The sequence below is a fragment of the Chaetodon trifascialis genome, chromosome 3 (genome assembly GCF_039877785.1).
Source record: "Chaetodon trifascialis isolate fChaTrf1 chromosome 3, fChaTrf1.hap1, whole genome shotgun sequence".
Lineage (NCBI taxonomy): Eukaryota > Metazoa > Chordata > Actinopteri > Chaetodontiformes > Chaetodontidae > Chaetodon > Chaetodon trifascialis.
The window spans coordinates 27098844-27121243 of NC_092058.1; the positions used below are offsets into that span (position 1 = coordinate 27098844).

At 41.5% G+C, this 22400-nt stretch overlaps 2 protein-coding genes across 2 annotated transcripts; both read right to left on the reverse strand.

Moving 5' to 3' along the window:
- Positions 1 to 1435: 1435 nt before the first annotated feature.
- On the reverse strand, positions 1436 to 6997 carry LOC139329516 (Krueppel-like factor 15). Its single transcript, XM_070959883.1, has 3 exons — positions 6833 to 6997; positions 4348 to 5508; positions 1436 to 3242 (listed from the first exon to the last, which is right to left on the reverse strand). Exons 2-3 carry the CDS (start codon positions 5439 to 5441, stop codon positions 3074 to 3076), a joined length of 1263 nt encoding a protein of 420 aa, XP_070815984.1. The 5' UTR covers positions 5442 to 5508; positions 6833 to 6997; the 3' UTR covers positions 1436 to 3073.
- A 2716-nt stretch (positions 6998 to 9713) lies between these two features.
- Positions 9714 to 21581, reverse strand: slc45a3 (solute carrier family 45 member 3). Its single transcript, XM_070959169.1, has 7 exons — positions 21243 to 21581; positions 19612 to 19853; positions 17248 to 17360; positions 14247 to 14719; positions 13901 to 14166; positions 12169 to 12414; positions 9714 to 10654 (listed from the first exon to the last, which is right to left on the reverse strand). The coding sequence occupies exons 1-7, from the start codon at positions 21484 to 21486 to the stop codon at positions 10511 to 10513; spliced, it is 1728 nt and encodes a 575-aa protein (XP_070815270.1). The 5' UTR covers positions 21487 to 21581; the 3' UTR covers positions 9714 to 10510.
- Between the last annotated feature and the right edge of the window lie 819 nt (positions 21582 to 22400).

The following is a 22400-nucleotide window of genomic DNA, read 5'->3' on the forward strand; positions in this document are numbered from 1 at the left end:
TACTCATCATAGTTTTCTTAAACCTGCAGTGTTCAGTATTTTTACTGAACAATGTGTCAAATGACTATGTGTAATGTGAAAGAGGATCTTTGCAGTTCCCCTCAATGTTTTGGTTTTTCCAGTCCACAAATGTACGAGTTTTGTTCAGTCTATGTGTCCTCATCGATGTAATGAAACCATTAAAACAACTTAAATCTGCAAAGCAACTTGTCATGTGTTTGTCAAATAAAAGCAGTGGAGTAAAAGTACAACATACTTGAAGTAGATGTACAAAGTGGTGGAAATGTAAATACTTCAGTGAATTACAAGCACATAAGAAGTGTACTTAAAGCTGTATTTATAGCCAGTTTAGGGCAATGTCACATACTGAAAACATGTCACTTACAATATTATCAAGTTGTTTTTTGGCTTAAATCCACTTCCTGCAGCTATTGTTGGAAACCACAGAATTTGGTAATGAATCCTTTGTCACTTTGACTTCATTAGCAATCATTTTCACATTACACCCAGCCTCTGTTCATGTAAAAATAATGATGTGTGTAGCTTTAAGTACAGTACTTGAGTAAATGTACTTTATTTCTTTCCACCACTGATTAGCGTTGACCATTTCCAGGCACACATCTAAACAGGACCATACCATTCCACACAATAAGATCATTGTATTGTTACATCAAATGGTAGTGAAACATGAACCCAACCATTACCGTAACTCCCATTCTGTCCTCTAACAGCTCTTTTCAAAAAGCATCCAACAACAAAAACAACAAAGCAAAGGATTCAGTATTTTCTTTTTTTTTTATTATTTTATTTTTTTGCAAATAGGAAAATAGCATTTCTGGTATTAAAAAAAAAAACAGCCTGTGTTCAACCAGATACACAGGCAGGACTGAGAGAGAAACAGAGAAGAGAGGGAAAACTGGATGACGATGATTGGGGAATACAGGTCTGGATGTAGGTCAGTAGAAGCAGCCTGGGGAGGCTCAGACACAAAGACAGCACTGGTTCAGACAGATAAACACGTCTGCCTGTCTGTCTGCTCTGAATGGGTTTCTACATTACTAAGCATGGTCGTTTTTAAAGAGTGAGACCTAATGTAACCATGATGCTGAGAGACAAAGACATGAGCATGATTGCTGTGTAAATGACTGTGCACTGCTACATGCAGAAGTGCTCTACTTTTGAGTTTATCCAAAAGCACCGATGTTGCTCGAGTCGAGCTAAGTTAAGATTGCCAGTAGCCTATGGTTTGTAGTAGTAAGTGTCTGTTGGTTTAACAGAAACAATCCAGTTATGTGAAGCGTTATGCTGTCAGTTATACAGTCTCTTCATGTGAAGCACTGATAGGTCAACAAGCACCAAAGTGTCAAGATCATAGAATAGATGACAATAGTGACTGCACTGCGCAGTGCAGTTTATCCTTCCTTAGAAAATATGCTTCTTTCTTTCTTTCTTTCTTTCTTTCTTTCTTTCTTTCTTGGCATTTTATGCTTCCAATACATTTTATTGAACTGCCAGAAGAGCACAACGACTGTTTCTCACTGTAACACAAGTGCACTTAAGACCAGAAGACTCAGCTTAATGGTTTGTGAATGGGTAGAGTGGGACTCCAAATCCCAGACCATAATCAGTCTGACATTCCACAGATTGATCACGCTACAATCAAACTCACATAACAGACCAAAAACCTCACCAGAAGCACGACTGAATAGCTTAATGCACTGATTGAAAATCCTTTGATAAAAAAACTATATAAAGGCTACAAGCTGTACAAGTTCAGTACATAATATATTGAGTATGCTAATACAGATGATTGAATAGATGTTAGCTGCCTTTCCAGCTGTTTAACCTATTAGCTTTTCTTGCTGCCATAACCAACAGAGAAATGGTTTACAGTAAGTGCTAGTGTAAAGAAGAGAGAGCAGTGTTTCACATCACTTTTGCACCATTGAGCCAAAATATAACATATAGGCCAAGTAGTTTTTCAGGCCACATGAGTTGTCTGCACAACGATTTCAAGAGAATTTCAGAGAATAAAGAGCTTATAAACTGTCACGCACCGAGGATGTCGTTTTCATGCTTTCATAGGGCCAGAACAAGGATTTCTGGTTTGGCAACCCCCAGTTGAGAATCACAGTTAAATACGAGCAGTCATATGATAACAGTAGGATAAAGTGAGGTTTTGTGATATGGACAAAGGCATCAATAGAGATTAGGGCATACTGGGGCTGAGAAAAGGCATTCAGGTCAAAACAGGGTGGATTATGATTGGACGAATGCAATAAAGGCCAGGGTGGGAGGCAAAAAACAGTGGAAGTTTTTCTCAGCTGTGAGCAAAGCCACAAGTTTAGTCTGACAAAAACAATGCCTCAGCATTTACTCCGAACATCAAGAGTCATGTTGTTCATTCAGGGTGAACTGTGACTCTAAGTATCCACAGGAGATTCTGCTGCTTTAATCATGATTTCGCACCACGTGAACATGTCTTTTCAACCCTTGTGATTAGAACACATGGCACAAATGTGACGCTAAGCAGGCTAAATTTTCACTTTAGCAACGTACAAAAATGTTGGGAAGCTTTATGCATGAAGACCCTTTGGCTTTGAGGATGAAGGGCAATGACAAAAGTAGAAAGGAGGATATAGAATTACAGACACTCCTATTACTGGTTACCACCCTACTTTCAACAGCACCTGGTAGCTTGGCAACACAACAGTAGTGCAAGAGGGGCTTCTGTAAGAGTTGTGTGTTTTGTATTGTGTGTACATACATATTGTGTGTGTGTGTATGTGTGTATGAGAAGGCCAGGAAATCCACTTTCAGCTGACATTTTCCTGAGGTGGCTGTATGCTCAGTATTGGACGAGATGCTCAGAAGGAACAGTGAAAGATAAACAGCAGGGAGGAGAGAAAGGAAGGAAACTACGAGTGGACAACAGCAGCCGGCTCTCCTGATTCTTCTGAAAGTTCTGCTTGTCAAGCACCAAAAGTCCTGAGGGAGTCCCGGACCCCCCTGGTCAAAGACAGGCCAGGCTGGGTGGGTGGGTGCAGGGCAGGGTTTAGGCCAGCTGAAGGTGTCACACAGTGGCTCTGATAATCCTGCTGGGCCTGGAGCTGCGGTGGACCTTCGTGTGTTTGGATAAGTGGTCACTGCGTGCGAACTTCTTCTCGCACAGCGAGCACTCGTATGGCTTGATGCCGGAGTGGGAGCGGCGGTGACGAGACAGTTCGTCAGATCGGGAGAACCTGGCGACACAAGAGCAGGCGGGTGGAGTAAGGAACACAGAAACAAGGTTTTCACATTAGCATAGCAACATAGCTAGGAGTTCTGGAACCACAGAGAGAATACTGCTCACATCAATAGGCTTTCTGTGGACCCCCGAATCATCATTTCTTACCCCATCAGACTCTACCAGCCAAACTTTCACCGTGCCCCGTTTACTACACTGATGACTACATTCACTTTCAGACATTTACTTTCTGTGCACTATACAGTGCCCTCAAAGTTCCCACAATGCAATGAAAAGGTATAAGTCCCAGAATGCAATGCATGCCTTGAGTGGTGGGTGTGTAAAATCAGACAGTAAACCCGTGATGACTGACAGGTGCCTGAAATTTCAGCATACTACTCACTATACTGTAAACTAACGGGTGTTTCTCATGTTGGGAACAGTGAATGAGTGAATGATGGAGAGCTTTCAGACACATGTTGAGTGATAGGATGAAGTTTTTATTACTATTCAGCCCTCATACATGGGATAATGTTTGCAGTTTAGTGTCTCAGCATTGGGAAAATTCTTATGTTAATTTCTCCATTAAATCAATAAGTTGACTCACAGAAAATGAATCAACAACCATTTTTAGAACTGAATAATCCATTAAATCATTTATCAGGCAAAGATATGACTGGTTTCAGCTGTACAAATGTCAGTTTTCTCAGCTTGTTTCTGATTCATTTATATTGTAAAGTGACTTTCTTTGGATTTTGGACTGCTGTTCACATAAAAGAATCTGAAGAGGTCATCATGGGCTCTGTAAAATTGTGACATACTGTTTTCTATTTTCATTTAATAGAATCAAAAAGACAACTGAGAAATTACTTTGTTGGTGAGGACGTGATCAGACGCTCAACTTCTGGTGCAACTCAAGTTGTAAAATCTTTCCTCACAGGATTATGAACCTGTGCAATGTAAACTGGACTTCCTGTATCCTAATTCATCATCTCATTAGTATCGGAGCCAACCTGCCCCATCAGTGCAGCCCCTGGTATCAAGCAGTGGGAAAATCTCCCCAAACTTGTATGTTGTAATCTTGATCGTAAAGCTGCTTCGGTGCACATCATGTTACGTACCTCCAGCCACACTCAGGCCAGCTACATGTGTAGGGTTTCTCTCCCGTATGCCGGCGGAAGTGAGCTTTCAGGTGGCTGCTTTTTGTGTACATCTTCCCACAGCCTGGGTGGGAGCACTTATGGACCCTCTCTGTTGGCGGCACTCTGGTCACCCGGGGGGCCACGGCCTTCAACAGACCACTGCCCTGGCCCCCAACCCCAGTGACGCCCGTGATCTCTAGAGTCCTCATGGTGATGGGCAGAGGGGCGATCTTCACGTACTTCTGGTCAGCTGACTTACTATCTCCACTTTTTAGTGATAACAAGGTGGTGGGGGTAGAGGGCACCTGGGGGGTCAGCAGGGTGAGATTTTGCCCTGTTCCATTCTGGAGCCCCATGACCAGATGAGTGAGCCAAATACCACTTTGGGCCCCAGGAGGAGAGCCTGCTGGGGTCTGAGGCTGGGCCAGATGTAGGGGCTGGAGCTGGAGAACCAGTGGACTGCCCAGGACCATGGGTGGAGTTAAGGTGGATGGTGAGGGGTTAGCTTGGGCAGAAGGGGAAGGGTCAGCTGGGCTGGGTCTATCTTGCTCATTCTTAGAGGTGTTTGGGCTTGAGGTGCAATGGGAGGCACTAGTCCCTGGGTCACTGCAAGACTCTGAGGAAGCAGCCGGGGGTGCAGCAGAGTCACTGCATGGAAGAGGGGAGGCCTCCTCTTTTGGGGTCAGTAGCCCCTCTTTGACAAGTTCCATCTTTTCCCTCAAGAACTCCTCTATGTCCTCCAGAGTGGGGGAGAATGGGGAAGACGGGTGGTAAGGGAATTCTGGCAGCTTAGGCTCGTGACTCGCAGGTTCCTCTCCTCCCTCTGCTCCAAGAAAAATATGCAGACGGGCACCCTCATAGTCATCTTCCTCCTCCTCCTCGTCCTCGTCCTCTCCGAGGCTGGAGCTGTGCGTAGCCCCCAGTTCTGCGGCCTCAGGGCTGTCGCAGGAGGCCAAACTACCCCCCTCGCTGTGGACCCCACCTCCCAGGCTGAGGGAGAAGAGGCTGCTGCTGCTGCTGTCCCTGAACAGGTCATTCTCCAAGCTCAGCGTTCTGCTGCTGAGAGACACCATTGATCCAGGCCAAACGCTGAAGACAGGACGTTGAGGAAACACTATCCAGAGGTGGGATCACAAAAACCTGCAAAGGGAGCAGTGAGATTCTATTACCCAGCACAAAGTAAAAATGGATGAAAAGCTATTCATTTACCTCACGGCCCGGATTTTTATCTTCGATGCTACAGGATACCTTTGCAATATGCATTTATTCTACAGGCAATGGTTTGCTAAATTGTTAAAGGCCCAATTTTAATCATGTTGAGATAAAAAATAATAATAACAATTAATAACACAGTATGTCCATCCCATCATGATGCAGATCTATTGAAAGTCACTAAATAGCAATACTGATGAAATATTTGATAGATGCACACAAACCAGGAAAAAGTCTGGGTTCAGTGGACACTACGACGTGTGGACAGAAAGAGCTGAGGAGCCAAGGCTACGATCAGCTAACTTAATATTAATATTTAATGTGTTAGTTTGTTGTTATTTAATTAAATACAACGTTATCTTTCACAGAGGGCCTTCCAGAAGACTAAAAAACAGTACTGGAGATGATGGGTTACCTGCCTATAGTTGTATTGTACTTAAGCAGTGCACACAATTCATAAATATTCAGACTATTAAAACTAACTGACGCATAATCAAGCAGGGGCTTTCGTTGCCCTGTGGGGCTGGGGGCTACGGGGGAGCTGCCCCAGCCTTGAACCAGCACTACCAAGAGTTACAGCCGACTACTTCATTTTGACATCAGATATCCCACCATTGTTGTCAAATTTAGGGAATAAGCGTTCTATAATAAATGTAAAAATAAAATCCAACTTCATCTGTGGGCCACAAAAATCTTTCAAATCTTCTAGCACTGCTCTGGTACGCTTTAATCCAGTTGTTATTACATAACAACAATTTACATATGTATATAAATGCAGGTTTTGGTAAAATATATGAGAAAAGCTTACAAAAAACAGTCGGAAACTCTTTGGTTATGTAAATTTAAAGTCAATTAAAAGTTTATGGAGGGAGAAGCCGCCGTTCGCTGATGTAAAGGCTGTTTGTTGCTGCTGTCAGACGGTGAGGCACATGTTGCAGCAGGGCCTCGTACTCCACAGTGTACGAACAGGGCGCTGGGTAAACACGGCCCGCACCGACGCGCCCAGAACCGTATGGCGAGCAAAACTAAGCCGAAGCCAAAGATCGTCCCGTCAAAGCGGAGAAAACAGCGGTCTGACTGTGTCTCCGCAGCAGCAGCGGTCGACAACATGGCAATCTGCCTGAATACAACAGCGCCTGCATTGGAATCCACGAGTCTCAAGTTCGGCTGGGTCAAAAAATGTTCTATTTATACTCCTCCGTGTCTCCGGATGATCCGGGCAGGAGGATCCCGGACGATTGGCTCGACCTACCGTGTGTTGTTCGGGGGAGGCTCGGCGGAGAAGAGCAGCGCCGTCGATCGTTTTTCTGTGTTCGTGTTTTCCTTTTTCCTCCGTCGTGTTATTGTCGTAGCACACTCACATCCCGTCCTTGCCACGGGTCCATGTTGGCATTCCTTTTCCCAGCGTCACGTGACTGCATCGCTGCACAACTCGGAGGCACGGGTCCTGTTCCGCGTCTCCGATTGGCTGAGTGCGACGGAGGCTCGCCCTAAAAGGAGCGCTCTCATTGGCTGCCGCTCGATAAATTCTGACTGCCATGTGTTGATGGAGGGTTAGCCATACCACCACTGAGCAGCGTACAGTGTTGCTTTGTGATGGTGTACACAGGGGGATGGACAAAATAAAGGAAACAGCAGTTAATGTAACAGCGTATTAAATCTAAATAAGATCAGCCTTTTCCACCAGAGCAGCTTCAGGCCGTTCTGTCCTACATCCTGACAGCCTGCAGCTGTTCTGAGAAGAAAGGGGAGGAAATTTGACAAAATCCTGCTGCTGAAGAAGTTATTCTTGAACTTGTACAGCGGTCTGTGGAGGCCTTGTTCAAAATCAGTTATATCAGGTGAATGGTATTAGCACCCTGCCGCCTGATGTTTGCTATTAAACTGTTATGCTGAGAAATGTGCAGACTTATTGGTTCCTATTTTGGGGCTGAAAGGTTTGCCTCCTTTAAATGTAAATATTATTAAAATTGCAAAGATGTCTCAAAACTATCTGACCTCCATGTCTTGTTTAAAGAAATGTTCAAGGGTGTCCAGTGATGAAGAACAAAGTTTCAAAAGTCAAAATAGGATTCATGTATACAAGAAAAAGTATGAATGATGCTCGACACCCTGCTGAGAGCCTATAGTTGTCTTTTATGTTTGTTTTTTCATTTTCTATAATGGCAACCTGAGTGTAAAGTGTATTGCTCATGGCACTGTCAAGATCCTTCATCATACATTCATGCATTAAGACTTTATGAGCCTAGCATTCCTCTCTCTGTACGTGCTTGCCACATCACAATAAGAAAATGTCACTGGATTGATTGATTGATTGATTGATTGATTGATTGATTGATTGATTGATTGATTGATTGATTGATTGATACAATGAATTTTAGGTCCTTTTATCTCAACCACACTGTTAACTCATCACAGGTCCCCTTTTGGTCTATATTCAGCTCAAAAAGACACCAACATAATGCACTTACAGACAGACAACCATGAGCAGATGTCTCCTAGTGGAAAAGACTTCCTGATACAATCAGACGTTCAAAGACAAATTCAGACTGAAAATCTTAAGTTTGAGGGTGAAACAGCAGCCGTGATAAGTCATTACCACATTCATTTGGGGACATTATTCTATCTGCCTGGAGCAAAATATCAAGGTGCTTTGAAGATATTATCTTCAACTGTGTCGACTTGATAATGACGTACTGCTGGTCTCTTGTACAAAAGCGCCCTCTGCTGGTCTCAATAAACTCAATAAATCATTACATCAACAGCACATTAACTCTTATCATCTTTTCTGTAATACAAGGTGGGAGGCAAGTGAATCCATTGCAATAATATTATTCTAGTGTTTCCATATTAAAACGTTTTCCATATTAAATCTAAACCAAGTAGCCTTTAAAACTCTAATAAGGGATTATGAAAAAGTATTACTTACATGTGTTATTATAATTAGTCATGACACATTACATGACTGCGTGTATTGGATTATATGCATATTGATAAATGCTACAAAATATTACTCCTATGGAATTACAAAATATTACTCCTATGGAATTATCTATGGACTGATAAAGTCTTATGTGTTGGTATGATATGTTGGTCACGCTGAAAACAAGACTTTCTGCCTTACAGGCGCGTGACATTCAACATGTTGGAAAATAAGCTTGTTCTGTCTTGCTTAGCATTAGTTGATATGAGGGACTGATAAGGACTAAACAAACAAGATACAGCTCCTTAATAACTTGGCTTTAGAGGTGTTGGTATCGTTATAGTTGAATTTAGGAGAGACTAAGGCCAACAGCTTCCGCTGCTTCCAGCATTCATGCTAAGATAAGCTAATCGTAAGGCTCAAGCTGCACACTGAATGCATGGAGATGAGATGAATATCATTAGTCTCATCAAATTCTCTACTTCTCTCTATACAAACAAACACACACACACACACACACACACACACACACACACACACACACACACACACACAGAGAGAGAGAGAGAGAGAGAGAGAGAGAGAGAGAGAGAGAGAGAGAGAGAGAGAGAGAGAGAGAGAGAGAGAGATGTGTTTTATGTTTTGGCTAACAGCTCATGAACCATGAAGCATAGCAAAACAATATGTCCACAGGGTGTTCCTCGGATGATGTCAGTTTGACTCATATGTGTTATGCCCATTTGTGCCCGTACAATTCTTCTGCCATTTTGAATTTTTTAGTTAACATGTTTTTCATCTTTTGGGACATGCTTCATCTAATATTCATCAAACTCAGTACATGCCATATTTAAATGACCCCGAACAAACAGAGGTATCACTTACCGTTTGTCAGTTACCAAACGTTTTAAGGCTTGCTGCATTTAATGGGTCATAACTCTTCAATACTAAATTGGATTGAACCAAGTTTGGAAATGTACATACAGCCAACTTGCACAAATGTGTAACATTTCAGATAATTCTACCTACAGGGGACGCTACAGTAATGTTAAAACATGAGATTTCTACAATTCTGTTGACTTTATTCAAAAAATAAATAAAATAACAAATAAACAGGTTTTCCATAAGCATGCGCATGACATATTGAAGCATAGCACCAACAGCCCCACCTTGTGTCCACTAATAAAACACCACCATACCAGTCATGATCAGCTGTATTTCTTTAATATAAAATTCCATGGTAAACAAATTCAGCAGAGTCTGTAGAATTTGATAAATGTCACCTGGAGGTGGCGATGAAAGATTGGAAAAATTGGTTGTAGCTGGCAGCAGCTAGGAGCAGCAGCAGCTCTTCAGGAAATGTACATTCTGGTTCTAAAATGATATCTTACTCAATGACCTAGCTCATGAATAACCCGTAAAGCTCCAAACAACTTTCACACCGAGCCGGAAAAGTAGCTGTATTTGAAAAGGTTGATCTTCTGTCATATTTGGCAATGAGCATAATTCAGTTATTATACGCTGGTAACTGGTCCTCCATAGAAGCCAAACAGCATATGGATGAAGAGACTGCAGCATAATGCACCACACAAGTAGTGTCATGACTCCAGTTTGGTTTCTTAGCAACAGCACCCAGCAGGTTATTGCTCCCTATCATTGCCTATAAAGGAATGTAAAATACGACTTCATTTTAAACATGAACATACTATAGTTTCTGTTCACTGTTAGAGTTTAGCCCATACAAATTGTTCTGACTTTGATGAAAGCAACACATTCATTCACATCTCAGCACTGGTGTGGAGAATGTGCTGCTTTAAGCTGATGCTACGCTTAACATGAGACATGTGTCTTAAACTTGTAATGACAATACAACAACACTCTTAAAAGAATAGCTTAATATTAAATTAACGGGGCCCTGAATCTCTGTAAACCCTCAAGAACACGGTAACTGTAACCACTTCATCACCAGAGGCTGTGCTGGAAACCCTCTGCTTCTTGATGGAGAGATGGTCAGTGTTGGAGGTCACTGTGGCTGTAGACAACTCTGGTAGAGCAGAGACAGGCTAGCAGGCTGAAGCAGCAGGCGGAGGCCATGTAAGCCCTCACACTGTTAACCAGCTGCACTATCGAGCCAAGGCACATTGCTGGCAGCACCTGCAGGAGATTCAGAACAACTTTTTAAATGGGTGATTGGGATGCTATTTCTTTTAGGCTCAATATAATGTTGAATTGTTCCATTCGTTACTCCATAATGTGAGTAGCAGTCTGATCTGAGTAGCGCATGTGCGTAGGTCTGATTCTGACACCTGACTGATGGGTAATCCTAACCCTAACCAATCCCCAACCACTCGCACATGTGCTACTCAGATCAGGCAATGGAACCATTCAATCACAGAAATGTCCACATTTTGTCAAATGATCACAATTGAAACTCAGTCTTTTTACGAACTTGAATGAACTGAATTGTCATTTTGTTTCATTCATTCAGTTGGACACTGAAGATGTGGTGGAGGTTAGCATTTTGTTTTGTTTTTCCCAAACCAATCAGACGCAACTATTTGTACTGCTGATGTGCTGCACTAGCTGCTGCTGGAAACAGTTAACCTTTTTTGTACAAAAGAAGAAATATAGCGTTATTATTTTTATAAGATGACTTACAACAACTAGTACGGCTGCATACTATTCACACTTGTCACAATTTCTGTTTCCGGCAACTTTTCAGTCACCATTTTTCGTGGGTGTAGCTGGGTAGCTGCTAATGTGGCTAAAAATGACTGATGTAGATAAACATTTGCAAAAATTAATAATTCAGTTGTGGGTTATTGTGTTTGCATTTAATCTCCACAGTCAGTTTAGGAGTAATAGCAGGTGTCAGTTCTTTGGTGTTGGGGTGACCAATTTAAAAAAATGTTTGAATCATAAATTGTGCATGGAAGTATAGATTTACTTTCTTATTTGTTACTTGGTATATGATGGTGAGAGTGAGGAAAGTTGACAATATGCTAGATGTTATTCATGCAGTAGATGTTGCTGCCAGTTGGAAGTGTAGGTCATAGCCATGAAGATGGCCCAGAAGGTCTCCTTAAATTTCCAAATAGAATCAGAGCTACAGCTACATACTCACAGCTGTGTGTCAGTACGCTATGACCCACAGTGTGTTTTTAAGAGCTTTTGGGCAGAGGTGACTGACACTTTCTCATATACTGAATATAAACCTTCGGGCATGCAACACACTTCTTGTTGTCTGCTGCTGGGCAAATGCTGCACAGCTACAGAGCAAGAGTTCACAGACAATAGCTGTTTAAGCTGTTATGGTAGCCAAGAGAGTGAGGTGGATAACTTGGAAAGTGCACAAATATGTTTCCCAGCACAAACTGTTTTAGACCTGCTAAACAGTTGAAGAGCTGCTGGGTTATAAAGGAGGTAAACCCATAAATTCAGCAGCAAATGGATCAATGAATGCAAATCTCCCCTTCAGTTAAATTTGTACGTCTTTAATTATTGTGTGCCTGATGTTGTTGCTATAACTGAATGATACATTTGTCTGGGGTGTATTTGGTTTGATTACATATTAGAATCATTCATACTGTACTCTTTTTTCCAAACAGTTAGTAAATCAACAGTCAGTACTTTGAATAACTGATTCATGATGCAATTAACCACATTACCTGTGACAGCAGGTAGGCGCTGTCCAGTATCGCCATGTCAAAACATATCCCTCTCTGTGAGACTGGTGTGCAGTTTGTGTCACTTTTGTCACCCTCACTCACAAACAGTGAAACATGGGGTGATCTAACAGATGGCTCCGCCCTGGGTAAAGTCAGTCCCACTGTGTGGCCTTGAGCATAAGGCATGGCTATGCCATCACTTTTGCTGAGCTGAGGAAGTCTGGGCTTTGATGAAGTGAAAAAAACCTTGAAGAAAGAAGCATCAAAGATGGAGATCAATTCATGTCATTATTTATATTCCTCATGACATCATGTATAATCATTAATGTAGTGAAGAATGTCATGTCCTCAAAGAAACATTTTGAGGAATACTCTTATTAGATATCTTTTTGATAGTCTTGTTTAAAACATGAAATCTGGTTCCAGGCTCTGTTAAATACCACTCTCATATCTATGCACCAAGTACACAGCTGGAGCATGGTGGTGATTAGCCTGGGATACAGCCATTTTAGCTGTTTTTGCCTTTTCCCAATCTTTATGCTAAGCTAGGCTAACCACATCATGGCTCCAGCTCCATACTAAAATACTTACATAAGAGTGGTTTTAATGATCTCATCACATATTTTTCTATGTACTTGTAAATACATCATAGATCATACCTCTGAAAGTCACACACCCTACTTTCCCTACAGTTTTGGGTTCTTCCAAAAGTTGCAGAATGAAATTAGTTCACACCAGCTGGCACATGCACACACGCACGCACGCACGCACGCACGCACGCACGCACACACACACACACACACACACACACACAGCACTTATATCAGTGCTGGAGGACAGGCTACAGCCCAACGGTGTGTTGCTAAAGTGGCTGGTAGACTATCAATCCCCTTTTCAAATGTGTGAAAATGAAATGCAATTAGTTATACACAGTTATATTTGAGATATATAGGCATAGTTTGCAAGTTAGTTGGCTAGTACCAGCTTAAGTTAGTGGCCATCCTTTGTTTAGCCCTCTGCTTCATATAAGTCAAGGCTATATGGATGAGTCGTTGCAACTGATTCCTTTTGGAGTCTTGCAGATAGATGTTGAGGTAGGCATGAAAATCCTACACTTAGCTATTGAAAATGTCTGCTACTAAGTGGGAGCAGTGTAGTGAGTGAATGTGTGAGTGTCATTTTCAGCCCAAATTATTGACATGAAAATCCTTAACGGGTATAAAATATTTACCCTCATATAAAGTGGGAGATTAATAAGTAACAACTGATTTAATGATGTTTTTTTGGCGGGAAAGTCCACCACGGCACAAACTCTAATTGAGGCCAAACAGAATCTTGGCTTGCAAGATGCCCCACCGGTGTTTCCACTGCATGGCACAGCTTGGATCAACTGGACTCAATGTGCTCTTGGTACCAGGTATTCTCAATATCGTTTCCACTGCAGCTGGTTCTTCATTGGTATAGCCAGATTCTTAGCTGATTGTCATAGCAATATGGGTGAAATTGCCATGACATCATCTTCAACACGACACAAACACACCGGGACAATGGAGGATACCCTTTCCTCTAACGATCATTTCATCAGCAAGCAGAGAACCTCCACACTTCATCACTTAAACACGGAATCATTTTTTAAATACCAGGTACCAGATACTAATCACAATAATACAAATGTTTTCATGTAAGTGTTTTATGCATAATACTAAAGTGTGTGGTTGAGGGATTAACTTACCTGTTGATTTGAGTGATAGAGACACAGCAAGGTGTATGGCAGGACCTGAAGAACGCAGAGTGTGTATCCTGTCAAAGCAGCCATGACAGTGACCATAAACACACTTTCTGAGACACTCATGATGGTTGTGGCAAACGCCAACAGAGCGACACCACTGATGTACACTGTCCTGGCTCCCAGCAGAGCAACCCAGAAGTCCATTACCACAGAGCACAGCATCGACACCACACACTGCAGAAAGAGACCCAAACTGGCTATACGCACACCTGGACAGACATAAATTAAGCGGTTATTACAGTAAATGCATCCCACTGGTCAAGTTAACCCTGTACGGGCAAAGCCCTACCTTCATCAAAGTGTCTTCTTTCCTGTGACTGTGGTTCTGCATTCGGCACTCCCCGGTACAGTGCCTCCCCCATAAAGTCAGCAAAGAAGAACATGACACTCATGAGCGCCATCCAGCTACATGTCTCTGCCACAAACAGTCTCCATATGACTGCTGGCACACAAACACACTTTGCATACACACGAGGTAATATTGACATAAATGCTGATGCGCATCGGCCTAGTGTAACAAGGAAGCACTGAGGCTGGGGCAGGCAGGAGCGAGGGCAGTATCTGGTGATGCATCTTTTCAAAGAGTTTTGGGTGACAGGCTTCCTCTCTTCTCCTCTGGTTCCTGTCTCCTCTCGAATAAAGACAGTGGTGACGAGGCAGCAGAGCAATAGGAGCGTGAGCAGTGCATAGACAAAGGCCTCTTGCCCACCCAGGTAGGTTGCTATGGGTGCTTGGCTCCAGTCCACAGCAGGGAGAAGATACCTGAGGATAGAGTTTAAGACAGTGACAATGATCTCTGCTGAAAAAAACAAAAACAAAATTATGTCCATCTCTTCAAAGATCTTGCTTGACCATTTTATTTTCATGAATTCCAAATTCAAGTCATCAATAAAGCAGAAAGCTGAATTTTAGAGACTATGAACTAGCCTTTACCTAAAACCTAGGGGTGGCATAAAAATACACTAAGGTAGATGAAGTGTTAACCCACTGTGACGTCACCTACTGGTTTGGTACTATGGCATTGCCATCTTTTTTTTTTTTTTTTTTGGAGTCAGAAGTGGCCATATTTAGATGGGAGGGTGGAGCTGGGGAGGATACTTATTGCTACACCTCTGTCCCAATTGGATTTGATTGAAAACTCAAGGACACACTGTGGTGGTGACTTGTTAATCACAAGGTAGCCACATCCTAGCATGCCCTCCTTTATCATCTATTTTAGCATAAAATTGGTGCATAATTTACTAGATGAACATCATGCTGTATTGAAGAAGACTTTAAAGTAGTGATTGTGACCATAAACTCATTAAGAAAATGATCAGCCACTAATTATAATCTAAGTCTAACTCCTCCACGTCATGTTTTGACCCTGTATCTACAGCATTTATAAAGCGGGTGTTTGACAGTGTTTCAAATCATGACCTGAAGATCATAAATACATCTACAAACAGGCATCTTCCGAGGTGCCTTCAAAACAGCTGTTATAAACCCCTTACTAAAGAAACCCAACCTAGATTGTGATGCACTCACCAACTATGTGCCGATATCCAACCTTCGCTTCATCAGTAAGATACTGTAATATATAGTTTCTGTGCAAATTAACTCCTTTCTTAAAGAAAATGATATCCTGGGGGAATTTCAGTCAGGCTTAAGAACAAACCACAGGACTGAAACTGCTCTGACTGAAATAATCAGTGACCTCAGATTACAAGAGGACAATTCTTGTCCTCTTAGACCAAAGTGCAGGGTCGATATGATTGACGGTGATATAATCAATCGTCTTGAACAGTTGGTTGTTTTTTCTGACTTTGTGTTAAACTGGTTTCAAACAAACATCAAAGAGAGGACATTTTTTGTCAGTCTTGGAGATCGTGTGTCTGAGAAACATGTCATCTGTTTTGGGGTTGCACAAGGCAGCTGCCTCGGTCCATTACTGTTCTCACTATACATGCTGCCACTTCATTGACATCACTAGAGAACACAATGTGTGTTTCCATGGTTATGCAGACACACAACTGTACATCTGTGCTGAACCAAATGATGCTGCAGCTAGAGACTCCATTACTGACTGTCTTTTGCCAAGAAATCAATAGATGAGTAACAATTTCTTCAAGTTAAATGAGGACAAAACTGAAATCCTACTACTCTGCCCTCAAACAAAAAAAGAAATGCTGTTTAGTAATCTGCGGAAATTAACTCCCTGGATTAAATCTGAGGGTACAAGTCTTGATGTTGACCTAAGAGTCAGATGTCAGCTTCAAGTCCTACATCAACATTTTACACCTTAGAAACATAGCTAAAGTACAACCTTTATAAATCAAAAAGATGCTGAAAAAGAGATTCATGCCTTTATGTGAAGCCAACTTGATTATTGGCCACCCAAAAACAAACACTGAGCAACTTCATCCAGTCCAGTTTTAGCTGATCTGCACTGGCTTCCTGTAACATTCAGAATTGATTTTAAGGTTCTCCTCCTTGGACATAAAGCCCTTGATGGACTAGGACCAAGATACATTGCTAAATCCCTTGTTTATTATTTGCCTTAATAAACATTTTGATCATTGGCTGCTGGTTTATTGGAGGTTTCCAGTAACAGCCAAATGAAAATCGGTGTTGCAGCCTTTGTCCATTATGTCCCAAAGCTCTGGAGCACACTACCTATAGATATCATAGAAGCCAGCTTGCTGAATATTTTAAAAATAAACCTCCCTCTCTTCACCAGCTGTGATGTCCTGATAAAGGTCTGAAACATCTGTGCTTTGCTTGCACTGCTTTACCTCTTTTAGATTGCTGTATTTTACTTGATTTTATGCATTCTATGTGATTCTATTTTTACCTCTATTCTATTACTGTTATTCTCATTTTTAATCTCTTTAAAGTTGCCCCAAGCGCTTTAAAAATGCTTAAAAATGTTTATTCACACATAGTGACTCATAACAAGAAATAAGAAGAGTTTAAAATAATGATGGTCTGGAACCTGCTGTACTTGCTCACCAATATGACTAAATGTAAGTTCATAAGACTGTTCATAAAACTGATAATCAGGAAACAGAAACACAGAGAGCCAAAATGGCAAACAACCACCATGTATTTGCATGCAACAGTGTTTCTGAAGTCACCGCCTTACAAATATAAAGTAAGTGACGTAAAGCAAATAAAGTATGCTCAGACAAAAGCAAGTGACGTACAGTGCATGTGTATACTCCCCATGCTCCCCATGCATTCCTAAAAATGAAAGACATTGACTGAGAGACAGAACCAGTTATGAAAGAAAGGTTTATTAAACGCCTTACCCCAGGCATCCCCCCAGGCTAGTCATCAGGGAGTTAACTGAGAATGCTCTGTGGTTCTCCTCCTCTGCAGGAAACAGGTCTGACAGCAGTGCCACCAGAAGAGTCAGACCGGCCTGAGGAACCAAAACAAAGCTTACCTTACACCAAATCACACTGTGATAATAACATTAGTTTGTTACTTTAAAGACCCTGAAAACATATTTTCATAATCACCATACTACAATGAGTGCTGGATCCTACATGACCTATGTGAATATGCAGCCAAAAAAAGAACGGTTTTGGTTATTTCACCTGAGAGGTTTTTGCGTTTGTACTTGTCAGTGCTCTTTCGCTGGTTTGAAGTAGACAGGGCTCAGTTAATGAGCATCCAGTGGAGACTGGCTGTATGGGTTTTATTGGCGAATCAGTTTTGTCCTGCAAACTGAGCTGGGTCTAAGAGGGCAGAGCCTAAAGCAGGCAGTGAAAAACATGGCAGACATTGCAGCCAGTTCCAGTGAATAGCTGTGGGTTAGAAGAAAGGTGAGTGATGGTCAAAATAGACAAGTGCAGAATCCTAAACTTCATCTGACAACGTTAGAGACAGACAAATGGTGTGGTGCTTGCCAGTATGATAGATGAAGCGGCTTGGGTGGTTTGTTTGATGAATTGGTGACAGTGATGATAGAATACCACACAGTCTAATGTGTTGTTAGCTTAACTTGATGTTAACTGTTGTTTGCTAGCATGCTGTTGGTTAATGATGGTTGACAGACATCATTCACACATAAATGCAGCTAATTCAAGTGATCATCGTCTGTGAGTGCTGAATGTGGGCAGTTCAGGATATAATATACATGGAAACCAGCAGCTGATGGACTGGTGGATTGAGCTGTATGCTGCTGGTGATGCCAGTTATCTTGACATGCTATTAGCTGGTTCTTAGCCTTTAGCATGCTAACTGATGCTGTTAGCTGGTGATGTAGACAAAAATGAAAATAATCTTCTACGGAGGGCTGTTGTCTGTTTCATGGGCCCAAATCAATGAAACATCGGTTCCTGGGAGGGTGCCTACCTGATGACCCTGTTGACTTCTTAGACTCAACCCTAACTTCATATTGAAACCTTGTTCTTTTGTTTGGTAGGGCAGGATATGGTTCATCAGACATTTCTCATACCAGAGGGGTTGCTCATTAGAGTCGTTTAATAAGTGGTGGTAACCAGTGGAACTAGATATACAGCTGGTGGTTTGACTATTGAGCAGAACATGGTACGAAGAGGATACTGTCTATGAAGACCAACCACGATAGTGTAATGCCCAAGCACCCAGCTTTTTTATCAACTGCCAAGTATCTACTCTTTGCTTCGGTGACTGTCAGATTTAAAGGCAGATCAAAGAAAAGTTATGTCAGGGCTAGAGAGTGGTGTGGCCTGTCATGGGGCCCAGTAGATATATGATGACACAGCCAGATACTCACTGCGGGGTAGTGGCCTAATGAATGATCAAAACATCATTTAACATAAAAACTGTGCTTCCATTGGAATATTCATCCAACCTTTGCACATTTTACTGTGTCTTGATAACTGTCATCTTGGTTCGATGAATCAATCTGAAAAAAAATGTGATAACAGTTGTGGGGTTGTTTGGGTTATGTCAATCAAATCTGACCAAATCACACCTACACAGTCTTGCTGAAGCTAGTTGATGTTAGAGAACGTATCTATTGCAGTTTAACTGACATTAGCCAATCAGTTTGCCGACTTGTTACTGAGAAAACATTTTCAGATTTTACACAAAGCATACTATAATACTATAATCTAATGATTTTTAAGTCTCCCTTAAAGATTCACATGGTTTTCAGACAGTGACAGTTTCCAGTGAACATGTTTATTTCACTGGGTCTTTAAGAACTAATAAACCAGAATTTTCTAAAGTAGTTTTTTCTTCTTTCGAGTTTTCTTCTTGTACTCCGAATACAAAATGAAGGTTTCATAATACTTTCATAACGACCAACACATAAATAAAGTATATGTACCTCATATAATTGTGAAGGGTGTAACACTACTTAATATGATTGTTCAACACAAGGCACTTGACTCAATAGATTATGAATGTTTGTCTAACTGGATTTGTTCAAAATCTATTGACAGTGTGAACTGTGGTTGTTGAGATGTCTGTTCTTCTTAGCCCATCTATTTCACACATTTTAGCACATCTGTTGTGTTTTTTGTGTTATCTGTGCTGCTGAGAAACCAGTTTTGTCTCTAATATTATACCTTCATGAAACAAGGCACTTACTTCATTATAAAGCCAACACCACAGTCATACCTCATTACATGCCTGGTTTCTGAATGGAAACCAAGATTTTGAGCCAAACAGTAACTCACGTGTCCACAGAAGTCAATCAGACACACAGCTCCAGCCTGCAGGGCAGCTTCCAGCCAGTGTGGGTGCTCTGGGAACATCAGCACAGCTAGGTACCAGGCCTGTGGTATGATTTGAAGGCTTAGTAAAACTCCCAGGCTCAGGATCCAGATAAACGGCCGGCGACGACCAAAATAGCTTTGCAGCGAATCGCTAGCTGAGCCAATCATGGGTACAAAGATCAAACCCAGAACTGGACCCACTGCTGGCAGAAAGAAACAGCCTGTTAATTTGATACACTGCTTCTGAAAAACACTTTCATTGACCAGGAAGGAATGGGCAGTTAAGACTGGGAAACATTTAGGAAAATATTTCAGCAGTGAGAGCTGATTAGCCTCTCACTTCGTAAAACTGGTATATATCTATCATATGAGACCTTGCTGTTTCATAAAAAAGATTTTTGTAGTACTACATGTCCACCTGGCCAGCCTCAACATCATTTTTACTTTACTGGTAATCAGAGACTGGAGCCAGCTCATGCATTGGACAGGCATCGAAAATAGGTGGCCACTCATATAACCAGCCATGAAAGACCAGTCGAGTGTTTTTGCTAAAGCTCTTTCTCAAACAATGATTGTCCAATCATAGCTTAGCAACCATAACTAAGCCCGGCTGTCCAGTTGAGCTTCGGCTTTTTCCACATACTAAAGGGGTGTGCGTGGGGCTATAAAAGTGATGCATGGTATAAAAAAAGTTTGAAAGGTTGCATCTTTATCATCTCTCCAAAATCAAATATACAATTGCAAAAGTGTGAGGAATGGAGTGTGTTTTTCTGTTCTTATGTACTTGCCTACACAATATGCCTGGGTTAGCTGGGTTACAGTGGTTTAGTTCTAATATATTCATTTGCTAAAAATTAATTTCGAAATACTTTCTAGGCCAAAGAGTTTTCATATAATTAGCTACATTATTCGCAACACTGGTTAACAGGTTATGGTAGAAAAGTTCCATTCAGGACTGATACATTCACTCCCTGGGAGCCTGTGTAACATTGTCGTCCCTAGTTTAGAGTAACATAAGAGGCTCTGTGCTGCATTGGCTTTAGAGAAATGAGAAGAGAGATAATGATCTTACAATAAACAATATTTCCCTCTCATCGGCTCTGATAAAGTTTGAGAAAGAAGATGAAAGGAATTATAAGAAATGAAGAGGGCCGACAAATAGGCTCCTATCTGTAAGCAAGAAGTCCTGAGTGTAGATTATGTCTATTATTGGCCTTAATCAAAAGGGTCAATTGATGCTGAGAGTCTGTAGGATTACAAACCAGAGCAGGGAGCAGCACACAGCAACCACTGCTCCACCTAGGCTGCCAAATGTAGATAAAATTTTTATTGGACATCAACCTTACAGTTATGCAAATATTGCCAAGACTAGGACCTTTGCTACAGATACAGTGTTAGCTGTTGACATGCTGTGCAGTAGTAGTGTATTATTATTATTATTATTATTATTATTAGTAGTAGTAGTAGTAGTAGTAGTAGTAGTAGTAGTAGAGCAGTACAAATACAACAACTGCTTGTGCCTTGCAGTAGCAAGTCATGTCCATTAACTTCCAGTCATGGTCACTAAATGTGTGTATGGGTTATCCACTTACCCAGCACCATAGTCATGTACCGTTCCTCCATGCCTGCTTGTAGCAGTAGAGGTGGGATGTAGACAGTTCCTGCAGCCATGCAAGCCTCCAGACCACATGATAAGGTGTTCACCATTAACAACTTCCACATCAGGCCATGCGAAAGATTTTTCAACTTCATCTTTGGCTGCTTCACTTTTCTTCTTTTTGAACCACTCCTTTCGTTTTCACTGCCTTGTTTGAATGTAAAATCTTTGCTGTGCATTTATATGAAATAATTAGAACATGTCAACACAGCACAATAAGCGAAATTCCCAGAGGGGTTTTGGCTGGTTGTCAGTTTTGCAAGATTTCCAAGTCATGATGCGTCTCATTTTTCCTCGTTATTTTTGTTGGCATTAGGTGTCATTCTGCAAGGATGAACTCTTCCCATCAGAGGCCAACTTGTGGACATCTTCTGGCAGCGTGGTGTCTTCCTGTGTAGGTCAGACAGAGAAAAGGACTGTTGGCTCTAATGTAAATATACAGGGCAAAAGAGCAAACAGCCAAATTGAGAACTTGGTTAATGTATTAGAATAAATAATCTTTAGGGTTTGTTGACACTGAACAATAGGCCTTATTTACACCTGGTATTAACATGCAATCTGTATACCGATACTTCTAAAGCTCACCAATTGACACTTTGTATCTCCTCTATTTAATCAACTCTAAAAAAGTGCAAAAAACAATAAATTGTGGTTTTACAAGAGGTTTTTTGCCAGACTCTTTCTTGTTTGGGACTAGTAACTTCCTGGAGGTTCTGCTGGTTGAGAGCAACCTCCAGATGTGCAATGTCAGTCTGGCTGATCTGACCGCATTCCAATTGTAACACGTTTAACCTGCATTTACACCCTTAAAAAATGCATTGTCCAGCGTTATATTTGCATGGGGCAGTAACACCTGGGTTGATTCTCAGGAGGGGTGTAAATTATCTTTGTGACGTGTTAACTACATGCCGCTAGTATATTAACAGTACTTACAAGAACAGGCTGTGTCGATATTCCCTGATCTGCTATCGGTTTTCTTTGTGGTACAGTATATAAAACCAACAGTAAGCCAAACAGACATTTCTAAAAATAAAAGCACTTTGTCTCATACTAAACTAAGCTTTCATCTGTTGCTCACTTCAGTCACTCATTA